Here is a 23628-nt window from a genome sequence, read left to right on the forward strand (position 1 = left end):
TAGATTTTTGCTGCCTTGTACCTCACTTGTAAGTCGCTTTGGATGAAAGCGTCTGCTAAATGACTACATGTCAATGCAAAAGTAAATGTACAGTAGACCTATGCGATTTGTCGATCAGTTAGTTAAATTTGAATTTTTCTTTTTGAATGATGTGAAATTGGAAACATTTTCTCTTTGTGTGATTGGTGCAGGTGAGTCAGTATACCTTTGCCATGTGCAGCTACAGAGAGAAGAAGGCGGAGCCTGTAGAGCTCCTTCAGCTGGATGGCTACACTGTTGACTACACCGACCCCCAGCCAGGTAACAACAGCCATTTCATAGAGTTGTGCAAAGCTAGAAGCAAAGCAGAAAAATATATAAACATTATCACAATTTGAGATGCAAAATGATCCTATACCTATACAGAATAGGATCCTATACAGAGGGTGTATACATACATACAAACTGTACTTGACTGACATCTCAGTGACTGTCATGCTAGCTGTGTATCGCCTGTTAGTGCAGGACAAACAAGATTAAGCCGAAATCACAGTATTAAAAGTGGCTCTACAAGGTGTCAGTCTGACAAAAGTCTAATCAGCTAATAAGTAAAACACCTTTAGAACATGTAGTCAACTTCTGGAAAATGTAAAACTACACCAAAATATCTATAGAGAGGAATCTAATTTGGTTAAGCTACTTAGAAAAGTGGTTTAAACTGCAAAACGTTGATTCTTTCTTGAGTGTGCTAAAGGGTTGGAGATATTTTAATACACTGTACATATACGGTACAAATAGTCATTTTGGATTGTGTTAGCACACACACATAAATAAAAGAGTTTCTCCTGTCACTGTCCCTGCTTCAGGTCTAGACGGGGGCCGGTCGTTCTTTAATGCTGTGAAAGAGGGCGACACTGTGATCTTTGCCAGTGATGATGAGCAGGACCGAATCCTATGGGTGCAGGCCATGTACCGAGCCACTGGCCAGTCACACAAGCCAGTGCCACCCACACAGGTCCAGAAACTCAACTCGAGGGGGGGCACAGTGCCACAGCTAGATGCACCCATATCTCAGTTCTGTAAGTTTTCATCAGTCCGATTCTTTTTTTGTCCTTCACTTTTTACATCATAGCAGAGCTGGGTGATATATCACTTACATTAGCTTAATATGAATCTTTGGTCTTGAAAGATGTGGAAAACGCTGAAATGCCTGCTTGCTCAGCTGTCCCTCAAATGGTTGAGGGTGTTTAGGCCAAATTATCAGATGTTTTACTACACTTCTCCAGTTACATCACATGTCTGTGGTGATGTTCTGCAGTTGCATTTGCTCTGTAGCTCATGAGAATAAAACATGGGTTGCTGATAAAATGTTAAGACAGATGAAAATAAGGTCAGGGTGCACAAAGACACACAGACAGGCAAAGTGAAATTCAGTCAGGAAACGGTTGGAGTACTGTTTGTTATAAGCACAAACTTCATTTAGGATGAAACTTGCTTTTATCTAAACAACAGAGTGGTTTGAAAGCAGAGGAAACTACAGACTATAGTCTGATTCATGTCCTCACAATATGGTTTCCAGGTTCCAAGATCTCATCATGTATTCACTCCCATGTTCCATCTTCTTGGGGTGTGGAACCACTACAACTACAAATATAACATTTTGGATTTCAAATACATATTTGCTATGAGTCAACAAAAATACGGTTGTAACTTGTTGTTTTTGAAGCGAGAATTATAGTGTTTTGTCTTGAGTTTATCTGGACAGAAAAAAAATGTTTGAAATCATGATGTCGCCCAGCCCTGCTCCATATAAATGCTTTATAGTTCGAATGCCCTTGCAATGCCAGATATTGGCATCTAAATGTAAAATGTGCGATATTCATGCAGTCAAACAAACAAACAAAAAAAGATCTGTTTTTTCTACATTACTCTTTTATTGTTGTGTTCAGTGTCTCACAATATTTTTACATTCTGGCCAATGATGTCTCAGGTTGTCTTCCGTCTGGTCACGCACTGTATTTCTTCAGCTGTTACTCTTATTCTTTCTGTGTGCTGCTTCGCTGTCTGTTGCAGACTTGCTGTACTTTTAAAGTGCTGGTGGCTTTGCTCTGTGTCTTTATGTTTCTTTGTTCCTTCTTCTTTTTTTTCTTCTTCTTCTAAACCCTGACCCTGCTATCTTGTAGCTGGATTACAGGGTAAGTGCTTTCTTTCCCGTTCTTTTCTTTCCTCCTTTTGTTGCCCATCAACCTTACTACGTAAAACTTATATGTAACTTTTGTCAAAAAAAAAAAAGAAAAAAAAGAAATACATATTACACAAGCTTCTTTGTAATTTGCATGCAGAAAGAATTTGCTTTGGTTTTAATTGGCTTTGTCTACTTATTTACCATCTCAAGAAAGGTGAGAAAAAAATGTGGGGAATAAGATTTTTTTTTTTTGTTATGGGCTAAGACATCAAAATCATAAGATGAACTCAAACAGTATATTAGTGGACTGGTCCCAAATTGGTATTAAAGGGTAAGGGAAGCAAATATCATAACTAACTTTTAAAATCCTATCTTTTCTCACTTCATCCAATCTTTTCTAATATTAAGAAATTCTAAAAACGCAATCCAACCCTGCCTATAAACTCACGCAACACTGACTTTTTCTCTTTTAGGTAACCGTATGCAAGGAGCAGTCGATTTACTAATTGCTGCTGTCGCCTGTTAAATTGTGTGATGCTTTCACTTTATCTACATTTTTAACAAAATATTCAACACATTTTTTAGCAGCAACACAACCAAGAGAGCTCCCTGTCATCTCTCCAGAATTATTCATAGTTGCTCGGCAATCTGCTACAAGCATTTATTTGGGGAAGCTAAAAAAATGTTCGTATCCAAAGTTAGCATCACAACATGTAATACAGTTTGTTTCCTAAATCTGGTCCTACACCATGGTTACCACATATTTAACCCTCCTGTTATGTTCAGGGTCAAATTGACCCGTTTTAAAGTTTCCCGGGTCAACTTGACCCGGGAAACGTCAAGGCTATTCCTCAGAAACGAACATAACAGGAGGGTTAAGATAAAATCTGCAAGTTAAGAAGTTTGAGTGCTATCATGTTGCACCCATACATATAGTTCTGTCAGTCACCTTCTGTCTACTTGTTTTTGAGAAAGACATGTGGGAAACTGGCAACATGTAGTCACTGTAGTAAATATTACAGACACCAAAACTGTATTTAATAAAAAAAAAGTTAAAAGTTGTAGGGCAAAGGTTGGGGTGGAGGAGCGGATGCCATGAGATACAGTTTTTACTCCTTTTAATATTATTACTAAAAGTTTTAATCAGTGTTGTTTGTGTATTTCAACCCACTTCACAACCTTACCCTGATCCTTACCTTCTACTTTTTGTGCCTACACCTAATCAATCTATTTTCCATCAGAGCAAGAAAGTGACGGAACAGATAAGTAAAACCATTAAAACTAAAAAAGCCAAAGACAGTTTGATTTTTTTGGGGCTTCATATATGGTGCATTTATTCTAGAAGTCGATCACTCAGGCCTCTCCCTCACCTCCACACAGCTGGTTAATGCCAGTAAAGAAATGGATGTAAATGTCAGCTTTGGAAAGTTTCAGAAAAGATCACACACAGTCTCCCTGTCCTCTCAGTGGACACTGTCCCCTGCAGGCAGCAGAAGATGCTTTCATATTTCATATTATCTGTTCAGCATAGACCATTGGGTTTAAGAACATGGGGTCTCTGTCCCCATTGGTGTGTGAGTGTGGATGTAAATGGGTAAAAGAGAAGCACCAGGACAGTAAAATACTACATAAATGACAACAATTTGAAGAATATTTTAGTTGACTGTATCTTTGGAAACCGAATGCAACAAAAATGCAAATAACCACAAAATTACCCCAAATAGAATAGAATAGAGTGCAGACCGACACACCGAATAAATAAAAAAACTGCTTCCTGCATCTATTCGTGTAACTGAATTTACTGTGCAAGCAGGTTTTGACAGAACCACTGGAGTCGTACTGAGTCCCAGCAGCTGGTAATTACCAAGTTAAAAGTGCCAGGCCATGAATAATACAGTGTGGTTGCTGCACAATTAAATCAGGCAGCAATCAGTCAATGTTACCAAATAACTACTTGCTTGTTCACACCTGTATCAGCGCAATGTCACCCCCACCCGCCTCCATCCCAGCACCCAGATCAAAATACATTAAAATATTGTAACAACAAAGACAAAATGAAAAATTTTGTTTTCAGCTGCTGAGAAGTGAAACTAATCTCCACAGTTTACTCTTTTCTTCTTGTTATAATTACTGACACTAAATTAGTTTTGATATATTTTTTTTGCTGTAAAACTAATTAGAATTACATAAAAGTTTGAGAAGCTTTCTGTTCTGTCTTTTTTTGGGGGGGGGGGATGGAGCACAGGCACTGATATAAATGCTAATTAGGCAGTTAATTTGCACTGGCTAATAAGTTGTAATGATACCTGATCACATCTGTTTTAATACAACTATAAAGTGTTGGATTAAAAGACATTTACTGTTTGTAAAACACTTATTTCTAATGAGTTCATTTGTCTTTAGACAACTCAGACTGCTCTAGTAAGTTCAAAAAAGATGTTGGTCCAGTATTTATACTGGACAAAACTTTTAAGATAATTGTATTATGGGTATTGAAATATTATATTATCCAGTGCAAATTAGAATTGTCAAATTTTGGAAGAACTGGTGTAGAAGTGCTGGGAGTTGATTTACCTAATGTGATTAAAATGTGGTTAAGATCGGATCATGGAAAACAGCACAAACCCTTCATCCAACATAACCCAAGGAAGAGATTTAGCTCTACTTCTTTTTAGTTTAGTTTTATTGGCCATAACTTGATACATTGATACGTTTAAGCAAGAGATATTCACCAACAATTTACAGCATGTCCACAGTGGATACAAAACCATGTGCATGCGTGGAAAGATTTACTTCTCAATGACAGTGGTTAGTGAAAACAGGGGTCTTCAGAAATGGAGATCACTTAAACTCTGAGTCACTAACCACAATAAGTTCCTCCATGAAACTACTGTACATGCTGACAGGTTCTTCAACAAACCTCAGGTTTGTCTGTCTCCTCCCTTCCTGTCAAATTTTCAGAAGCAGTCCGACCCACCTTCCTTTTCCTCAGATGGTAATGTATTAATCAGTGGGTAAAGAAGATAAAAACCTTGCATGTTACTGATTAATGATCACTTACTCATCACTGTAATGGCAGAGACAGCAACCTCTTTGTCGTGACTTTAGGATATGAATATTACACAGCCTGGACACTGCTCAGAATAAAATCTATTTACTTTGTGTCTTTTTATCATTGAGACTCTGTGGATATATGTGAACACAAACACGTGGTAAATAAGAAAATTAAAAGGAATTCTTCACTGACCACTGGGTAGTAGTAAAAATGAAACAACATAATACTGGCCATGATTGTTTGCTGCATATGGGGCTGTGCACACAGCTGCAGACTGGTGAGAGTGGTCACGCTGACCCCTGTTCACCACAACATGCTGTTGATTAATATAACAACACACATTTTCTAACTTGTACATGTACATGTTTTAAATGCAAAAAAGTTGTTTTGAGATTGAAAACATCAGTGGTTGGGCGTTGTGACAGAATGAAAAAGTGTAATTAGCTATACAGGAGTATAGTTTGAGACAGTTAAGTTTAGGGCCTTGATACACAATCCCAATGGCAGAGAATTAGCATCAACAAGGACCAACTGATGCACTGTGTCACATTGGCTTTGCCTTGACCAATGGTCAAAGCAAAGATATGTCTGACAAGGAGTTACAACAACAATACAATTTGCATTATTACTACTGTGATCTCTTCTGGTGCAATCATCTGCTTAAGCTGAACAGCCAATCAGATTGTTTTTTTCACCACCGACCAATGCCAATTCAACATGTCTAATTGGCTGAAAAGCAATTAACAGAGGTCCATCTAGCACCAGTGGTGCAGGACAAACTGGAAAGACTAGACTGATGGGTGCTCCCCAAAAGCCCAACGCTGGTCCTGGTCCAATGGTCACCTTGGTGTGTCCTAGCCTTAGGGATTTAGAGTTAATCTTCAAATGTAGTAACACAAAGATCTAGATGTGTTTTCGTTTGTATGTGTGTCCAGAGTAATCCTAGTGCTTCTGACCATCAAACCCAGGATCAGCAGTGTGTCCACTGCCTTCCGGTTGCTCTCCTGTGGATCTATAAATGAATAGCAGCCATCAATCATTGTCAGGGCCATCCTTCCCCAGCCCAGACGGACGGGGGTTACTAATGTCACTGCATGTTACTGTCCAGCCTCCCGCCTCTTCTCCCACTCACTCACATCAAACAGACCTGACAAGCCACCAGCTACAGACCAAAGGGGCACCACAATGTCACCTTTTTAGATTTTTGGGGGAGGGTGGGACTTGTTGAGGGGACGCAATCAGCTTGCAGCATCCTGCTCTTTGTTTTGTTTGTTGATTGACAGCCGGGGTGCCTTCACTGGGCAGTAAAGAGGAAGTTGTCTGAAAAATCTCTTGATTACTGCGTAGCTTGGTATAGCCTGAATCTATTTTAAATCCGTATGTTATGTTTTGTAACTGCTTGGGCCCAAAATGATTATGCCGCTTAACCCACGTGTCCCTCTTTGCTTCACTCGCTGAGAAGTTGGTACTATTTTAGACTGAGAAGCTATTGCTAAGAAAGTAGAGGTTACTCACAAAAAACGGAGGGAAGTTGTTGTTGTTGTTGTATGAAAGTGAGAAAATGCATTATGCTCGATAGAGTGTGGGTACAAATCCTGCTGATCCAAGCCTTTTCTATAATTTCTTCATAAATATGTAAATCTGTAAAATCACTTCTGCATTTACTTACTGATCTCTTTTGTATGATGACTGACCCACTTGAGAGCTGAAACCACAAATGTTCATGACCTTGTGATGGTGGGTAGTTTGAATTACCTGCTAATTTGTTTAGAGTTTGCACCTCCAAAGTACAATGCTGTCAGTGCCCTGCATTATGACATAAGTTTGGAGTATTATTGATTAGCAGTGCCCTATGCCAAAATGTTGTTGGTAACTTTCATTACATTTTTTTTTACATGGTCTGTGATCTTTAACAATGTGTGCTTAAAAAAAACCATAGACAATTTGAAGTGATAAAAATCTGTTCTTGGGTAAGACTGGTGAGATGTGCTGTAGGTGTGACAAGGATTTCGAGATGGAGGTGGGTCTGCATCAAGAATCGGCCCTGAGCCCCTTCTTGTTTGCTCTGGTGATGGACAGGCTGACAGATTAGGTTAGACAGGAATCTCCATGAACTATGATGTTTGCAGATGACATTGTGATTTGTAGTGAGAGCAGGGAGCAGGTGGAGGAAAATCTAGAGAGGTGGAGGTCTGCTCTGGAAAACAGAAGAAATTAAGGTTAGCAGTAGCAAGACTGATACATGTGCGTGAATGAGAGGGACCCACGTGGAACAGTGAGGTTACAGGGAGCAGAGGTGAAGAAGGTGCAGGACTTTAAGTACTTAGGTTCAATGGTTCAGAGCAACAGAGAGTGTGGAAAAGAGGTGAAGAGGCGAGTGCAGGCAGGTTGGAACGGGTGGAGAAAAGGATCAGGTGTGTTGTGTGATAACAGAGTATCAGCGAGAATGAAATGAAAGATGTTCAAGACGGTGGTGAGACCAGAGATGTTGTTCGGCTAAGAGACAGTGGCACTGAAGAAAAGACAGGAGGCAGAGCTGCAGGTAGCAGAGCTTAAGATGTTGAGGTTCTCTTTGGGAGTGACGAGGATGGACAGGATCAGGAATGAGGACATCAGAGGGACAGCTCATGTTAGATGTGTTGGAGATAAAGTCAGAGAGGACAGATTGAGGTGGTTTGGACATGTTCAGAGGAGAAACTGTGACTATATTGGTAGAAGGATGCTGAGGTTGGAGCAGCCAGGCAGGAGGTCTAGAGGAAGAGCAAAGAGGAGATTTATGGATGTAGTGAGAGAGGACATGAAGTTAGTTGAAGGTATTAGTGTGAGAGAAGAGGATGAAGAAGATTAGAAGGGTTAGATGGAGGCAGATGATATGCTGTGGCGACCCCTGAAAGGCAAGAGCCGAAAGGCAAAGAAGAAGAGGAAGAAAAAGCTGTTCTGAGGATGCATAGTTCGGAGGCTTGGTTGGTGTGTGAAAATACATCTATAGTGTTTTTTGTGCACTGGACGTACAGTGCATTTGAGTCAAATTGTGCTACCTGTGATACGGCTTCAAATAAATCTTGTACCAGACTGCAGTGCTTAATGGAGGGAAGGAATACTACTAAGATTGACTTAATTGACACTATTTAGATATTGTACCAAAATTACTGGATGATGTACCTAAAATATTTTGTAAAAGAAAAAAATGTATCATTATCTATATTTATTAATAGCATGCCATAGAAGTTAGACAGAATTTAAAGCAGGTTGCTTAAAGGATAACTCAATTCACTTAATAGCTTTTTGCCTTTGGCAGAGGGGACTCTGGGATTTAAAAAGTTAGTTTCCAGGATGGAAGTTGTCAATTATAATTTTCTCCCCAATGTTACGCAGTTACGCAGGTCCTTTTATCATGGCAGATTGCAGTCAGTCAGATTTTCAGCTCAGGGAATGACATGGAGTGAGGAGGTGCACCATTAAGACTTTACCAGGCTGTGTTTCTTCAGCTGTTGCAGGACAGAAAACACACCCAAATTCTGATGGCTTCCACGTTCTTAACAATTTTAAAAGTTAATCACAGGACTGTCTTCTTCTGATTGAAGAAGCTGCTTGGATAGGTAGCGAAAAGTTTCTAACCACAGAAAGAAGCCCAGGTGATATGATTCAACCTTTGGATAACCAAACCTGGATGACTGAGAATCTTCACCGAGATATTCATTTGTAATGGTAATTGTTTATATAGAAGAGCATTAAACGACATTGGATAACTGGATAACCAGGGATAACAGAGATTTGTTAAATGTTAAATGACGTTACATGTTACATGAAGTCTTCTTGAACAAGCAAGCTAACTCTTGTGTTCATGAGTGCATGGCTTTGCAGCCAGCAGTGGAAAAATGCTGTGGTTTCACTGCAACTTGTCATTGTTTATAATGATCCAGGTGTATAAAATACTGCACCTTGTCTTAACTGACCAGGAAGTGAAGCAACTGGAGCTGCAGTCTTCTCCAGTACCTACCACACTGGATGGAATAGTTCTATACTTGTACTTCTATACGTCAATAAAACCTGTGTAAAAAAGTGTAGAGTTATGTAAAATCAAGGCATAAAGGTTGGAATTTCAGAATGTGCAGAAACACAGCGTCAACAGCTCTAGAAATAACCTTAAACCTCCAGATCACACTAAGAGGGTTAGTGTGAAAGCCTGTAAACTCTCCTGTCCACCTTATCTTCACCCTGCTTATGAGCCAAATGTGGCAAACCTCATGAAGGGTCCACAATGAAATTAATGCTGATCACACACCCTAACCTAACTTGGACATATCACTATTAGCATTTTTCCACTGCATGGTCCAGTACCTTCTGAGCTCATCTAGGTTCTACTTGTGTTTGGAATCAGATGCCTTGTTTCATATTGCAAGTATAGAACCACCTGGTCATGATACCAACACTGCATGAAGCCACGGTAGTGTTATCATCAACACAACACACAGGAAAATGGAGACTGTCACAGCAAGACTGCTGGAATAAAAAAATCATTCAGGATAGTTTTGGAAATACGTTTTCTAAGTTTCTTTTACAGGAGACAACTGTGCCATCCCTGACAACTTCTGTCTTAACAATTAGTAATCTTTTTTCATGAGGCTTTTGGTTTGGCCTCAGCTTGCTTGGAGCCAAAACAGATACCAAAAAAAGAAAAAAAAATCAGGTATCAGGTACGAGACTCCTACCTGAGGCAAGTAGTGGAGTTGAGCTAATACTCTGCAGTGAAAAGTCACTATATGTATATGTACAAGTTATTACAGCACAACTTGTTTAGCTGAGAAAATATGGGTAATCAGACACTTCTGAACATATTTTTATGTTCTCATAAAAAACTCATTTTAAAATGAACTAAAGCATTAACTTATTGTTGACATTTAATAAAATAGTATGAACTTTTAGGTACATTTATTTAAGCTGAATGTTTTTTGTTTTTTTTTAGAATACTGACATTTTTCTCCTGTTTTTGTGTTTCCCTGTGTTTCTGCACTGGTAAAATTATGTGTACAGATGCTGATCGAGCACAAAAGCATGGCATGGATGAATTTATATCGGCCAACCCCTGTAACTTTGACCACGCCTCGCTCTTTGAGCTGGTACAGCGTCTCACTCTGGACCACAGACTTAATGACTCCTACTCCTGTCTGGTAAGGAAAGACATAAAATCAGTGTCAAGTGCCATTTGCTGATCTCAGGTTTGAAATCAGTCAGAACTTGCAAGTGATGGCTGCTAAATGCCAACTCCAAACATATCACCTCCAACCCTTTTCCATAAAATACCACAATAAGTCAGTGGTTATTGTTAACTGTTAACTGTTAATTACAGTCAGTTGCTTCATAGGTGTCCTGTTAAAAACATTTTAGGGGCTTATAGACGGCCTTGATGTTTTTAGTGTGGGCTATGATTGACAGTTGGCTGCCTGCTGCTCTCTCCAGCTCCTGGACACACACTGAGTCACACTTTTCAGAGTCTTATTCTTCCAGACAGACAAGTCCCTATTGTGGCTCTGGTTAGGAGTTACTCTAAAAAAAAAATGTAAAAAAAAAAAAAAAAAATGTAAGTGTTAGATAACTAACTTACTGCAGGCTTAGACTCTGTATCAGCATATATCCAGTGCTATCAGGACATATTACAACATTTTATTATTAGGTGGAGTTGACATTAAAAGTTACACAATTTTGTGTTTTGACATTAAGCAAATAGATGAAATTATTTAACTGTGCATAACATAGTAACATTTAGTAGTTTTGTAGGCAGCAGGAGGGAAGTACGGCTGTGTTCAGTCGGAGGTGGCAGGACAAAGGCAAAATCCCAACTCCGAGTTACAAAAGTGCTGGCTTTTAATGGAAAAACGTAATAAACCCTAATCTTCAACTGTGGGTTTCTAACTGCACAACTGCAAACCAGTGGGTGTTGTCACGCTTCCCTATACAGTATATCTAGTGTCATACTGCATGTGGATATGTGAAGATACAGCTGTCTATCTGTATGTGTGCACACAGACACACACTCACATGCACACAGAAACACACACAGTATGTTTATTGAGCCCAACAGTGTTTGTGTACTAAACCTTGCTATATATATTGTAGGGCTGGTTCAGTCCTGGTCAGGTGTTTGTCTTGGATGAGTATTGCGCTCGCTATGGCGTTCGAGGCTGCCACCGTCATTTATGTTACCTGAGTGATCTGCTGGAGCGGGCGGAGAATGGAGCCATGATCGACCCCACCCTACTGCATTACAGCTTCGCCTTCTGTGCCTCTCACGTCCATGGGAACAGGTACGAAATGAACAGTTGTTCCCACAGTTGTTTATTGTAGTCTCTGATTGAATCATGTCAGTATTCAAATTGCTTGAATCTTGAACACTGAACTATTTCTTTGTCCTAGATCTGTGCACATTGCACAGGTAAAAACTGTCTGCTACAATTAAAACCATTGTTTATTGGATAAACTCAAGTTTGGGTAGAGAAATCAGTTAACCTAATCATATGACCCACTATGCTTTGATTTTCTGTTTTGAATTGTTTCCTGTTAGTTTTAAATTTGCATGTTGTTTGCATGCTCACTTTTCTCTCTTTTGTCTTTTTTTCATCACCTCTATTAACCTATTGACCTGATTATCCTTCATAAAATGACCCTTTCCTCCACTATCCCAAAACACCCCGCACTTTCACAAAACCACACCTAGTGAGCGTTTGTCTGAGTTGGTAAACTGGCCTGTGACCGAGGCCGAACTCAGACAAGCCCTTTATCCCTCTGCCCCTGAGATCCCTACCCAAACTGCTAAGAGAGAACTCAAAATTATTGATTTCATGAAGAAAATGGACTTCAGGTTCACAAATTCTATAGAAACTAGAAGGTAAGTTATCTCTTTTAAGTTAACCCCTCTGGAGCATCTCTCTTTACAGAGTCCATCCAAGTAACGTAACAGTAATTCTTAGGTTCTTTGGTACATTTCTCGAATCATCCTTTACTTTTCCAATTCAGTAAGTGCATTTCTGCACTGAACATATTCTGTCATGCATATCGCATTAACCTTCTATCGAAGGTCCCTGAAGACATTTCAAACGCTGAACACCATTTGCAGTCCACTATACTCTACTTTGTGACTGTGTATTCACCCTCAACCTTAGTTGACAGGGGATGTGATCAGAAAGCAGCACATGTGGTTTAGAGTGATTAAAATGACATTCAAATCATAAGAGGGAAAATCTGACATCATCTAGAAATTTGATGGCATTGCTGCATTTAGAATAAACGGAAACCTACAAGACTATCTAGTTAAAGCTAAAATCAACACAGTAACCTAATCCTACAGTCGGAGGGAATCTTTAAACAACAAATAATGGTACATGGTACAGATAATAAAAATGTTTTTAAGATAAATCAGAGGGGGAACACATAACAGCCAGTCAGTATAGTGTAGTACTTCGTCTGCATTGGCTAACTCTGTCACCAAACCTGAATCTAGTTAATCATGTATTTCACTTGCTGAAGGCAAAACACAATAATCAGGAAGTGAAGAGCGCTGCTTTAAAAACTTACCAGAGCAGGTAAGAAATCCAACCCTGGTGATGTCTATATAAATTCTAAAGTTCAGGCAGACACCGACTGTGTTGCTCTGAGCATTACTGGATGGCCACACCCTGTACCGTCCCTGAATGCCTCACACAGGGGATACCAGCCAGCAAACACTACAATAAGTTACGTTTAACACAGCATAGAAAATTTTTTACTGAAATCACATTCATTCTGGCATCGACATTCACCTTTAGAGCTCCACAAAAACACTTTTGCCTTTCTTTGGTAGGGAGAGCACTAGACTGTATATTTTGTGCACAGAATTACGGTTAAAATATAAGTATTTATGATTTTTACAGATACTTGCTCTGTGACTGTGGTATTAAATTAAATTAGACACAGTAGAATAATGTATTGGAAATTTTAAGTTGGTTGTATAGGAGCAGTTTTCAGTCAGAGATCAAACGGTGTCATTTCCTGAAGGTTCTGTGCTATGTGGCACATGAGGCCTTTATTCCAGGATGTACCCTGTTATCTAAGTTGCAGTATTTACCCTGTGTCTAATCTGCTGTGATGTGCTCGGACATCAAATCTGTCAAGATCACAGTCGGCCATCTCTGGATGAAGTATAACAAAGATAGATGAAGACTACTCCAGTGCTAAGGGCAAAGGTCAGAGAGGGCTGTCTGTCAGTATCCCCCATCCACCTCGCCTCATCCCTCCAACTCTTTCCATCCATCCATCCATCCTGCTGACAATCAGTGATTGAGGACTCAGGCCTTTTCTGATCAGCGTGGACAGATGGACAACAGTCGCTCTGAGAGTTAAAGGAAAAAGATAAAGGAAGAGAGTGAAGATATGATATGATATGATGAGTTTGATTGAAATTTGGATTATTAATATTATTCGAAGTTTGTTTTGTTTCAGTGAGTCATGTGGTCTGCACTCTGGTATCAGGACCTTGTTACTTCCAGCCAGAGGACAGTGGTCAGACCATATTAAAAAGTAAATGTACATATAAATGTAAACAATTTATAAGTTTTTTATTAAATCTAAAAATAATGAGCCCTGCATATCTACGCATCCACACACATCAAGAAGAGACCTGGTCTGCCAGTCCAGCCGTTGTGCCTGGGGGTCGAGGCATGACAGGTTGACAGGTTGTCATGTGTGACGGCTGAATGTCTCTGCTGCCGACACTGGTGCATGTACCCCCATGCACACACACCTCATCCAGACCATCCAACCACCGCCCCACCGACCCAAACAAACACACACACAAACACCCCACCCCCACCCCTGCCTCCTAAGAGCCTGCTGGCCAGAAGGTTTTGGTGCCACCAAGTTGGACTCGGCTGCCCAGTTGCCTCCTAAAGTGTCAGGATTTGACTTCTGTCCAGCTGAATGTCAACTTCTTTTAGACCGACTATCCGTTATGAAATGGCTTCATCATAAATAAAACCAATTAATCCTATATTAAAGAAAACATAGTGAAATTGAATCTGTATATTGAAATTTTAGCTCAAGCTTAAAACCTCGATTAAATGTGACATAGCTTTAGATTAGAATTTATGGTTCCAATTCCAGTTTTGTTTCTTATTGTTTGACATTACTCCTTCAGCTGTTACCATTCATGTGTTTTGATAAATTAAAAATTTTAAGTTATATCTTGAAAACAAGAATTACTGTTAAATTTAAAATACAGATAATAATTACACAAAATTGTATATTATACAACATGGAGTCATCACTAGTAAAAAGATAACACATGAAGATGGACTTACATTGCTGATAGATACATACTGTAGTAGACGGTAAACATATGCAGGATATGCAGAAACACATGAATTGCAGGGTATATATTTTTAAACATTCTACATTCACAATATGAAGTGTATTCCACAATACTTTTGCAATGATGTTTTATTTTTAGAAAATAACTTTTTTTGCAGTATATATTTACAATTTGCGTTGATTAATCTGAAAAAACAAAAATCTGTTTCAATAAAAGTCAGACAAAAATGCAGAATAGGAAGAATTGTCCATCACAGGGTCCCAAAACCCAAGCTGACATAATCAGATGTCTAGTTTTGTCGGCCAGAAGTCTGAACTCCAGATGTTCAACACCAAGCAGTTAGTAACATTTAAAAAAAAATGCTCAAGAAACTTTCTGAGAATGCGTCAGTTCTAAATTGCAGGTGATTTCCTGCTACATTGTGATTTACCTTAAGGTCTTTTTTTGACTCTCTGCTGCACAGAAATGTGAAAGTGTTGCTGGCTTGCTGTCTGCCTGTCACTGATGGCTCATTTGCTTGTTGTCTTCATTGAAGCTGTGAGGTCATCAGGTCAAACAAACATGAGGAAGCTGCCAAGGAACAATGATCGGCTAGAGGGGGCTTGGGGTGGAGGGTGGGGGGGGAGCCCTGCAGGACTTAATGAGTGTGAAATTTCCCTTTTTGATTTATTCTGATTTATTGTCACAATGTGGAAGGTGAGATGACTTTTATTGTGGAATGTTGTTATGACAGTTCCTCTCCAATTGTTCTACTGTGCATGCACATGCAGTACTACAATGTTTGTCTAGCACACAATCAAAAAACAAAGGCTACAAAATAACATCAGTAAGTGTAAACTAATAAACTGCAGCAGCTAATTATTAGGTTCTATTATTATGCACTGGGACCAAAATCCCAATAAGTCGATTGCAGCTTCAAATTTCAGTACAGCAGTGGTGGAGCAGTGCAGCAAGTACAGTATACTCACCTCACTACCACCACACACACACACACACACACACACACACACACACACACACACACACACACACACACACACACACAATTTCTCACTGTCTGCTAAAATGACATGTTGGGTGGGGGGTAGGGCAGCAAGAGAGAGAGAGAGAGAGAGAGGTAGAACATCATGTCTCCTGCCTCTCATCATGCTGTCATGGCCACCAGTCCAGTGTCTCTTCTGTCACATGCACTCTGCTCACGCTCCACCCAGATCAGAAACAATAAAACCACATCTGATAACACATAGACACACATATACACCTGCTTGTAAAGCTCTATGTGTGTGTAGAAAAAGGAATGATAAAATAATCTTAATTATTATTCTTTTTTAGTAATTAATTAATTAATTCACTCTATCTTTGACAGAGAATAAACATGAATGTTTGTGTGTGTGTGTGTGTGTGTGTGTGTGTGTGTGTGTTTATTTACATGTGTGTATGAATATCATGTTTTAACTCTACCCCTTACTGTAACTACTTGTGAAGTCACTTGAATGACTGTTCCTTAACTCTAGTTACAACCGATTTTTTTGATTTTTGTTTTCTCATTCATAATTATAACTAGTCTTAACCCAAATTCTAGAGTCACTAGTCCTAATCCTATTTTCAGATGGCTCTACAATTGACGTTTAATAGACAATATCCTATTTTGCCTGATTGAACATATTTTCACTCCCTTCAGTTTGACAAGTCATAATCTTTTAAAATGTTGGAAATGGACTTTTTAGACAGATAACATTTTGTAGTAGATAGCCCATAATATAATCATACCCATTCTCATCCTTAAGGTATCAAAATGTTTTACTACTGAGAAATGCCTTGCACCTAGTTTTAATGTAAATCCTGACAGGCTTCCCATATTGTCTAAACTATTCATGTTGCTGCACTTTGTGGATTAAGGAGTAAGGAAAAGTGAACTTGAGAGCAAACTTCAAACCCTGCCTACACTCACACCATCACGCATCATTAGTTATTTCTCATTTGCTCAGATTAAACCACAGTGTCTCATACAGTTCACACTTTAAATCCTAGTGTATGTAGAGCACGATAAAACTGTGAGACCATGCAAAGCTGTAAAAATAAATAACAATTTAAAGGTAATTTTATACTCAACAGGAAGCCATGGAATGAGGCAAGAACTGGAGTTAAATGATCACATCTTCATGTTACTCAAAAGACCAGCATTTTAGACCAATGAGGTTTGAAAGATGCCAACATAGAGAGTTAGAATAATGAAACTAAAATGTGTAAATTGCCTTTTCTGAGTTGTGCAAAGAAAGTACATAATTAGGTGTTTTAGGTACTGTTTCCTAACAGCAGCACTCTGCTATATTATTATCATTCATTAGCAGACAGTCTGCACTTATATAGCACTTTTCTACCTATTGGCTCTCAAAGAACTACTTCTTATTCTACCATTTGCACTCACAATCACACACACACTGACAGGGAAACTGCTATGAAGCAGGGAGCAACTAAGTCAGGGATCAGTGTCTCGCTCAAGGACACTTTGACATGTGACCGGAGGAGCCAGGGATCGAACCAACAACTGTAGGATTGGTGGACTGCTCTACCTTCCTGCGCCACAGTCGAGCCACGTGTTAATGTCTCTCAAGCAGTCTGTTAAAGTCTATGATGAGTTGCGCTTTTTCACAAACACAGGTAGATTTATGTATCATCCTAGTAGTCAATAGATAACCCATATTTTTATAAATTGAAACTATTGGAAAGTTTTGGAAAGTATTGGAATCCAAGAATAGAACCTTGTGGGACCCCATAGGTGAGAGGAGCAGCAGAAGATCCCCAAGATGACCACAGAAAAGCTCGTATTGGACAAATATAAGTCAAACTATTTTAGAGCAACACCTTAGATACCTGCATACAGATCGAGATGGGGCATCATCAATGAAGTATTTTTAGTTTCCCTATGTGGTAGCTGAGAATTCAAGATTGCTTATAATATTACAATGTGCCCTGATATTCTATTAAAGTGGTGATAGGGTTTTGTGTTCTCAAACCATTTCACACATGTAAACTAAACTGACAAAGTGAAAGGACCCAGAGAAAAATGCTAAACACTGCCACAGGATTTACATTCTGAAGACAAAAACTCAGCTGATGATCTTGACCCTAACCTCCTGTTACTGAAATTTGCATATTGGGCCCTAAAATTTCTATCCCACCTTGAAATTGCAAAGTGTTTTTTCTTAAACATGTACACGAAACACTGATAATATCTTCATCCATACCACCATTAATTTAAAAAGTTACAGCCAAAGCTTTATTTGCTAAACATAATTAAGCCAAACTTCTGTCTTTCAGGCCTGATGGTATTGGCACAGTGACCGTGGAAGAGAAAGAGCGCTTCGAAGAGATCAAGGAAAGGCTTCGAGTGCTTCTGGAAAACCAGATTACACACTTCAGGTAGAAACTATGTACAACAACAGTCATGTGTCAAGCTTGAACCTAACAATACTGTTGATGGTTCAAAGGATAAACTACTTTGCTGCCTCCGCAGGTACTGCTTTCCATTTGGACGACCCGAGGGAGCACTTAAAGCAACTCTGTCCTTGCTCGAAAGGGTAAGTCATACTGCATCATAGATGCATATAATAGTTTTTTCATTCAGGAATCCTTTATAAAGTTTAGCCCAGGGACACGATAAACATATTAACAGTGATCCAAAATTATCTTCATAAAGTGATGCATTGGTTAAATTCCTGCTGATGCCAAAAATTAATTTTCAGCCAATGTCAAGGACACTTCTGGTTTGTTTCGTCACCGTTTATTGTGTACTGGAGATAAAAGGCACCACTGTATCCTTCGTTTTTAGGTTCTGATGAAAGATATTGTTACCCCAGTTCCACAAGAAGTAGTCAAGGCTGTGATCCGCAAGTGTCTGGAGCAGGCAGCTGTGGTCAACTACCAACGTCTATCAGAGTACGCCAAACTGGAAGGTGAGTTACTGCTCCATCATTGTTTCTTTGTGTCGGTAGTATTGTAAGAAAACACAATATGGATATTCTGTCTTGGTTTGTCTGTTAATATGATAACTCAGATTAAGTTACAGCGAGATTTTACTGTCACACAAAGATCAAAATGTGAAAATGCTCAAGTTGAGAAGAATCCTTAGCTCAGCGGGGCAGAGAGCGGATAACATGGTTACATTAGTAAAACTAGTAAACAGGTTTACCAAATTTAGGCCAACAAGAAAACAAAATTGGCAAAAACTGATTCTTTCAAGTGTTGGAATGCAAATTTGAAATGAAGCTGTCTTTTGACATTTGGTATTATCAGTTGGGACCCTCAGGTCAATGGGGTCAGATTATAATGATTATATCATTACTGTACATGCCACTTTAAATGAATGGAACATTTTCACTAGCTGTGGGAAAAAACAATAGAGATGAAATTACAAGTTAGAAGTTGAGGTAGTTACCAGTCGGCATTTATCCTCACAGCTGATGGCAGAGCCACTCTTAACTTCTTTCACACTTGTTTATTTTGCCTAATCTTCACCCTCTTTGAATAGCAAATGTACAGTAAGTAAAAATGCATTCAATCTTTATGCTGACCTTGTCCACCAAGCCCTCAGCTTCTTTTTCAGCCATGTCCTACACTGCATCTGTCTTAAACTTGCCTGGTACTGTAGCTCAAGTGATTCTGCCTTTTTTTTAACCCCCTTTCTCTGCCTCCCTTCCTCTCCAATGACGTTCATGGTCCTCCTTTTTTCCTGTCTATTGGCTTTTGCTGTTTCTCAGTAGCTGCTGTCTGAAAACAGAAAGTCCAATAAACAAGACATGATGGGACTGTCCATTGTGGCAGTTCAGTGTTCCTTTGATTTGTTGCATGGACCGGGTTTTCTTTAGAAGGCATCATAAACATTTTGCAGACCTCTGAAACATGTTATTCCAAACTGAGTTAGAACATCTATCTAAAACCTTGATTTAAGGCAGTTTTTTTTTAGATATCTTGTAACCTTCTACAGGAACATTTGGCAAATACACTAAAGATTTGTTGCCTTAAGGCTGAATTTTGCTTCTGCGTGAAATCTATACAGTGGTGGTGGCTTTGGTAGGGCCTACGTGATGCCCTATGGTTTCCCTACACCTTACACTACACGTTACATTAATCGATACTCTACATCATAGCCTGACATGCATCAAATCAAGTTTGAAGGAAATTAAAGGAATCTAGACCAACATGAGTAGAGATTAACCAAGAAATGTTCATTTGTACGATTCCTCTTTGCCACGACCTAAAGACTGCAAGATGGCAGCAAATTTGCAGCAAAAGATTTCTGCTACAATCAGTTTGGATGCAGAGCAATGCAGGAACACAAGTACACAAGTCTTAAAGCTCACAATGGCTTAGGCCACTTGTGTAGGTTCTGCACATGCACTTTTACCTTTGACCTGAGCCCTACTGTGAGTAGTAGTCTGTACCTTTACTGCACTGTATGCACGAAAATAAAATGAATATCACTTTTACTACTGGTGTCTTTAAAGTTAATACCTGAAAGTCAAAATTTAAAAACTAAACTTCCCGACTCATCCACATATGGGCTCTCTGTTATTCTATCTCTCCTTACTAAAGCTCATCATCACAGAAACTTGTGTTGATCAAAGCCAAGTAGTGTTTGACCTAAATTTTTAAACCAACTAGTGGAGGGGTCACCATATGGGTCAGATTCTATAAATTCGAAAAGCATGCAAGTCAGCGAATGTGCACATTTGCACATGGAACAATTTCAGATGACTAATTAAGGATGATGTCTATAAAGAAACTATCATCTCCCTGAAGACACTAAGGATGATGAACCTTAGTATCTCTGTTGTGATTGTTGAGTCTCCCCAAAAACCCCATTCCTTCAAACCAGTGCGCTTCTTGACCTAAGGGAAAAATCTTTGACAATTCAGATTTTACCTCTGCTTGGCAGAACGAATGGTTAATCCAAAGTAGACAGCTCATAATCTTCAACCCCCAGATATAAACATGGATAAACTCGTTCTGTACTCTTCTGTAGCTGTCTCTCTCAGTAATGGGACGAGCCAAACTATCTCTTTAGACTGATATTCTGTCTTTTTCACTTTGGCCTATCAATAAAAACGTGGATCAGTCATGATTATCCAACTCAGACATCCTTCAAGGTGCTTTGTGTAGCATTTAATTCATTAACTACTTGCTACCAGTTTCACTTATTCATTTGGATACATTACATCATTATTGTAGACAACCAATCAGGGTCTATGTAATACATCTTAATTTTTACATGAACTTGATGCCTTTTCTGAAAAAGAAAGATGTTAAACGGCAGCACAAAAACTTTAGATATAGGCCTAAAAAAATCTCTGGTCGAACCCTCTGGTCGTGACCTCTGTGCTCATCGTCTCTGACCCTGGCCTCTCGTATGCCTCGGTATCCTCCCTCTTTCTCTGTAGGGAAAAAGAGAGAAATGTATGAACATCCTGTCTTCTGCTTGGCATCTCAAGTGATGGATTTAACCATTCGTGAGTACCTTCCTCGTTCCAACCCACACCCTTTTTATTGTACTATTACAACCAGTGTGCACGTCAACCACTACGAGCGACCTCACATTTCTTTTGTCCCTGACGTCCTTTGGTTTGTTTTTATCTGTTGTTACAGTCTGTAAGGTCTACTTGTTACAGTTTGATGTTTTGAGCTCAATTTGTCTTGTAGTCGTTCCAAACACACTCTGATCTTTCTGTGAGACTGCCGTCTGTCCTGCACAAACCACTCGTTCTTTGTCTGTCTGCGACTTGAATGCATTTTTACTTTGCTTGTGTGTAAATCTTCTTAAGTGTTTAAGACCATTGTACATTCAAACAGGACAGAAAGATCCAGGTGTTATTCAAAGGGCAACTAACTGAGCAAAGCGAAAGTCAGATTGTGAATATGGCTACAAATGAAGGGTGATGTTGACATATTACAATTTTTTAACAGGTTTTGTTTTTGTTTTCCAGATTTTCCCACATTGTATTTTCAGTCAGAGTGCGGATGCTTTATGATTTGTCATTTCCTTGTTTCTTCAAAATTCTCCTATACCACAAAATTCACTTAAGAAGGAAGCTTTCAGGGGCTGCTCATATATGTTGAATGCATTGCATCTAAATAGTCAGTCTAATCCTTACCTTTACTTCTGTCTCCTGTCTTCCATTACCTCTGCTTATATACTGTATTGAATGATCTTCTCTCCCTCACCCTCTACCTAACACTTTCCCATCTCTCTCTACCTTATCTCCATCCTTGCAACCTGTTCTTTTTTGCTTTTTCTTTAAATGTAACTCTGACTTAGTGGAGAAATCTCAGAAAAAACTGCAGGATCCAGGTGATGTTGTACTGTATGTGTAACATCTGCTGTTAGCTCATTCCAGACCAGAAAACACCCAGCCTACCTTAAACCATGCCCTCATGAACCCTGTCACAAACTTCCTGATATGTTGCTCAGCAGAAGCTTCACTGGACATGTTCAGGAACGCTGTGAGAGCATTAGTGTTTACCCCCCCATGTGACGTTTCTCATTGCTCTGAATCTCAGAAATAAGATGGGACCTTTGTTAACTCTGACTTGCAGAAAAGAAGTAAGAATTAATATTAATTTTATTCTTAGTAGTAGTGAAAAGGTTTCACAATGAAGATGTACTGGATGTGGCTGCTACAGTGTCTTTTGGATTCAATCACTGTGGGGCATTGCCAGAGGCTTTCAAAACTGCATTTCCTCTCAAGGTGACTCGCAATTAAAACTGAACATTCTTCGGCTGCTATTTTACAGTAGAAATCTAAGATGTTAATAATTTACCAAACAGCAGTGAGGAACCCCTGGTTTGAGTTAGACAATCCTGTTTAAAGTATATCATTAAAAGTCCAACATGTCAGAATAATCTAAACCTGAACTGTCAAGTCTTAGGTTTGAGGACAGATTAAAATTTTCCAGTGTGTCGTAAAACGTTCATATTGACACCTGGCACTTGTTTTTGAGCTGACTTTAACATAATAAAGATGACTGAACTCATTTTATTTGACAAAACTGGAGCATGCTATGGAAAATAAAATTATTGATTTTTTTATACTGTATATAAATATCTAACTTATGAGACATTACTAAATGTTAAGTCTTCTTTTTTAAACCCGTACAAAGTCCCATTGTGTGGAATCAACCATGTTAACATGTTGTAAGCTCCACCAGTCATCTCTCATTATCCTGCTGCACCTTCCACAACATCAGTGAGCTGCAAGAGCCAAACTGTACCAGTCACCGGACTGAACATAACTAAAGCCAGTACACGTGTATAATATCTATTTTTCCAACAGAATGTTGGTGCTGTTACACAAAGTTGAGAGTTGTACGGTATTTTTACGTCTACATGCTTGTTCCTTAATCGTTCTGTTTAACTTGTTGAAGTAAGTCAGCCCAATTTAAAATGAAGGAGGTGGCCAAAACATTAGAACCACCGCTTCCTATAATGCACTCCAGTACCCGGCACCCACTTTGACCTCAATAATACTTTTCTGACAGTTTCAACCTAAAAATGGAGAAATTAGAACCCTGTAAAATAATTCATGGCAGAGCAACTGTATTGGATTGCATTAAAAGGCACAGGTGGTCATAATGTGATCGGTGTATGTAGCATGCTGGCACTGAAGAGTTATGCTGTAACAACAGCTGATCTGAGTGAATTGAATGGCCATTGAATCACAACCACAATTATGGTTCAAGTCACCTACTACTTATCAGTGGGCAAGGAGGTTCATTATTGATATATTTGCTAATTAGGTTAAATCTAGTAGTTGTAGTAAATGTGATAGATGTAGTGGCAATGGCAGTTGGTCACATTAAGTGACAAAGTCTGTGTATAGAGGAGATTGAGGTAGATGATTGGAAGATAAAAAACAGAACTCTGACAGCAGAACAATGTCATAATTTTATTTTAACTCAAACTAGCATATTCTAAGCTAAACCCTAATGAACACAGTTTTGTGCCTAAACATAACTAAGTAATTTTTGTGGTTCAACATACGTGTTTAAATTTTGAGCACTAAACACGTT

At 39.0% G+C, this 23628-nt stretch overlaps 1 protein-coding gene across 5 annotated transcripts in view; it reads left to right on the plus strand.

Moving 5' to 3' along the window:
- The window catches only part of cadpsa (Ca2+-dependent activator protein for secretion a), a 183881-nt gene that overhangs the window by 98513 nt on the left and 61740 nt on the right, over positions 1 to 23628 (plus strand). For 3 of the 5 annotated variants that reach the window (XM_067505309.1, XM_067505313.1, XM_067505311.1), the window contains 8 exons: positions 192 to 300; positions 846 to 1058; positions 10254 to 10390; positions 11337 to 11524; positions 17884 to 17985; positions 18080 to 18143; positions 18395 to 18518; positions 21003 to 21071. In XM_067505309.1, the coding sequence (XP_067361410.1) occupies positions 192 to 300; positions 846 to 1058; positions 10254 to 10390; positions 11337 to 11524; positions 17884 to 17985; positions 18080 to 18143; positions 18395 to 18518; positions 21003 to 21071 (1006 nt within the window). The remainder of the gene's footprint in view (positions 1 to 191; positions 301 to 845; positions 1059 to 10253; positions 10391 to 11336; positions 11525 to 17883; positions 17986 to 18079; positions 18144 to 18394; positions 18519 to 21002; positions 21072 to 23628) is intronic. The other 2 variants (XM_067505310.1, XM_067505312.1) reach the window with 1 other exon arrangement.

The sequence above is a fragment of the Channa argus genome, chromosome 5, assembly GCF_033026475.1.
Source record: "Channa argus isolate prfri chromosome 5, Channa argus male v1.0, whole genome shotgun sequence".
NCBI lineage: Eukaryota > Metazoa > Chordata > Actinopteri > Anabantiformes > Channidae > Channa > Channa argus.